This window comes from Octopus bimaculoides, chromosome 12, assembly GCF_001194135.2.
Source record: "Octopus bimaculoides isolate UCB-OBI-ISO-001 chromosome 12, ASM119413v2, whole genome shotgun sequence".
Taxonomy (NCBI): domain Eukaryota; kingdom Metazoa; phylum Mollusca; class Cephalopoda; order Octopoda; family Octopodidae; genus Octopus; species Octopus bimaculoides.
In genome coordinates, this window is record NC_068992.1 from 17617571 (window position 1) to 17621166 (window position 3596).

The following is a 3596-nucleotide window of genomic DNA, read 5'->3' on the forward strand; positions in this document are numbered from 1 at the left end:
TATGCATTCCACAGACCCGTGTACCCTGAACGTAGTTCTCGGGGATATTCGGCGTGACACAGTGTGACAAGGCTGACCCTTTGAATTGCAGGCACAACAGAAACAGGAAGTAAGAGTGAGAGAAAGTTGTGGTGAAAGAGTACAGCAGGGTTCGCCACCATCCCCTGCCGGAGCCTCGTGGAGCTTTTAAGTGTTTTAGCTCAATAAACACTCATAACGCCCGGTCTGGGAATCGAAACCACGATCCTATGACCGCAAGTCCACTGCCCTAACCACTGGGCCACTAACCGGTATTTATGATGAGTATTTAAAACAAATACACGGAAGTATTCTTGCATCAGAATTATGAGGCAAAGCAAGAAGATCATAGATTATGTGACGTTCATGCCTTTCTTAAGAATATCACAATTTTAAGTGAAGTGTCCTTATGCATTTATTGGTCTACAGTGGAAGGGAAACAAATTGGAATTTATATGGGCTGCATTCTGCCGAAGTCGACTTTGCTTTTCATCCTTTTGGGTCGATAAAATAAATACAAACTGAGCTCTGGGGGTCGATGTAATCAACTTAGTCATTTTTCCAAACTTGCTGGCCTTGTGCTGAAATTTGAAACCAAGCTATATGGGCCGCAGGCTGCTCATGACTGGTCTAGCGGCTTGTTTCATTCTGTAAAAACGGATACCTTTTTTTTTATCATCTAAATTTACTTTCACTTTTTTTTTTTTTTTCCAGTCCACTTCAAGATGACATGTTTGTGATTTTTGTCCAGAACCAGTATGAAAATTTGTTGGAATCTGTTTTTAAGACCGAGCTTATCTCTATTTTAAAGAAGCGGTACCAAGAGAAGACGAAAAGAGAACTTACGGTTCTTTTCAACACAAAGTTAGTATACAATATTCGTTCAGTTTAAGGCGTCGAGCTGGCAGAAACGTTAGCATGCCAGGCGAAATGCTTAGCGGTATTTCATCCGGTATGTCTTTACGGTCTGAGTTCAAATTCCGCCGAAGTCGATTTTAATTTCATCCTTTCAGGGTCGATAAATAAAAGTACCAGCTGCGTACTGGGTCGATCTAATTGACTGGCCTCCTTCCCCAAATTTTCAGGCCTTATTTCTAGAGTGGAAAAAAAAATTCGGTTTTCTTTTGATAAAAGAAAGAAAAAATTGCTTATAGAAAGTTTATTCGTCAACCTTTTTCTCTTCTACTTCCTTTTTTTTTTAATACGGGTGAAGAGGGTGCAGATAGCTGTGCACTATCAGATGCAGAAAGCGTGTGTGTGTATGTGTGTGTATACGAGTGAGTGGACAAACGTATAAGAATTGGATGAGATATGACGGCTCGGCCATCTCTCCCCAGTTCTTATATTAATCATTAAAATCCAGAAATACAACACGAGGGATAACGGTAACAACAGATCAATAATTTATTTTAGGTTGGTGTAGAGACGTTTCGTTCCTGGGTGAACAGGCATGCCGCTAGAATACCAAGGAAGCTTCGACCACATGTCGGTATCGAGCTGGGAGAGCACTGGGAGATACGTGTTGTCACGACCGCTGCTAGATAGAGAAGAGGACGAACGCTATTGCTCTCTCTCCACCTGTTGCTTTGCGCATGCGTGCCCGGGTACTTCCGCTGACGGCAAGTCCCTTGCACATGCGCAATGGCACTTCCCAAGATGGCGGCAAATGGTGGCCACACTCGTCACTACAAACGAAAGAAGAGCACTCAACCAATTTATTGGCAGTTACATGTATAGATCAAAACAGTTTGATTCAAATTCGTTGGTACTCAAGAGAGTGTGTGTGTGTATGTGTGTGTATCCATGCATGCATATATCTTGTTGTTATTTAAGGCAGCGAGCTGGCAGAATCGTTAGCACGCCGGGCGAAATGCTTAGCGGTATTTCATCTGCCGTTACGTTCTGAGTTCAAATTCCGACGAGGTCGACTTTGTCTTTCATCCTTTCGGGGTCGATAAATTAAGTACCAGTTACGCATTGGGGTCGATGTAATCGACTTAATCGCTTTGTATGTCCTTGTTTGTCCCCTCTATATTTAGCCCCTTGTGGGCAATAAAGAAATAAGAATCGTTAGCTCGCCGGACGAAATGCTTAGCGGTATTTCGTTTGTCATTACGTTCTGAGTTCAAATCCCGATGAGGTCGACTTTGCCTTTCATCCTTTCGGGGTCGATAAATTAAGTACCAGTCATGTACTGGGATCAATGTAGTATACTAGTCTCCTCCTTCAAAATTTCAGGTCTTGTGCCTATGGCAGAAAGGATTATTTAAGGCAGTGAGCTGGCAGAACCGTTAGCATACCGAGCAAAATGCTTAGCGGTATTTCATCCGCGCTTACGTTCTGAGTTCAAATTCCACCGAGGTGTCGACTTTGCCTTTCATCCTTCCGGGGTCAATAAAATAAGTACCAGTCAAGCACTGAGGTCGATGTAATCGACTTTCTTCCCCACATTAATATTGCAGGCCTTCTTTCAAAATCGGAACTCATAACAACGGTACATAACTCTGTAAATATAATATAATCATCTAAGGGAGACTACTCTATAAATTGCTCGTAACGTTGCTCTGATCTTTTAGTGTTTTAAACAGATTTAGCCGTTCATTTATACGAATGCATGCGCGCGCGCGTGTATGTTTGTGTGTGTTTGTGTGTGTGTCTCTATCTATGGCTATGTTTATGTCTGTGTGGAGGTTGGTAAGTCTCAAGTCTCTCCTTGGTCCGTTTATTGATGTTGTTAGCTTACGTCTGTTCCCTCATCTTCAACGGTGCTACTGCTACGCACACATTATAGATAGCACTAAAATAAATAAATAGCCTCAGGCGTGGCTGTGTGGGAAGCACATGGTTCCGGGTTCAGTCCGACTGCGTGGCACCTTGGTCAAGTGTCTTCTACTATAGCCTCGGGCCGACCAAAGACTTCTGAGTGGATTTGGTAGATGGAAACTGAAAGAAGCCCATCACACACACACACACACACACACACACCATCATCATCATTTAACGTCTGTTGTCCAAGCTGGCATGGGTTGACCGGACTGCTGGCATGCTGGAAGGTTGCACCGGACTCCAGCCTGATTTGGCATGGTTTTCTACAGCTGGATGCCATTCCTAACGCCAACTTCTTTGAGAGTGTAATGGCTGTTTTTCCATGCTTCCAACACGGATGCCATTTGTGTGACACTGGTATCTGCCACGACTGCAATTTTGCTTGGCTTGATGGGTCTTCTCAAGCGCGGCATAATGCCAAAGGTCTTGGTCATTGCCTCTGTGAGGTCCAACACTTGAAAGAACAACAACAACAACAGGATCATCAACAACAATCAGTCATTAAAGTCATTTAATTCTGTGTTGCAGGCTTGAATACAATGTGAAGAAGGACGGCTGGCGTGGTGGTCGTCAGAAACAAGTGGAGTTTCACACAGGAGAGGGTAATAATGCACTGACGAAAATCGTTGGGAAATGTCTTCATGTTTACATTGGATCTGGACTTCCAAGTGACAGCAGTAAGTCATCTCTGCTCATCTCTCTCTCTCTCTCTCTCTCTCTCTCTCTCTCTCTCTCTCTCTCTCTCTCTCTCT

At 43.5% G+C, this 3596-nt stretch overlaps 1 protein-coding gene across 1 annotated transcript in view; it reads left to right on the top strand.

The window, feature by feature from the left end:
- Positions 1-3596, top strand: part of LOC106870824 (unconventional myosin-Ie) — a 55371-nt gene that overhangs the window by 46370 nt on the left and 5405 nt on the right. The window contains exons 19-20 of the mRNA XM_052972018.1: positions 733-882; positions 3373-3521. Of these exons, the coding sequence (XP_052827978.1) occupies positions 733-882; positions 3373-3521 (299 nt within the window). The remainder of the gene's footprint in view (positions 1-732; positions 883-3372; positions 3522-3596) is intronic.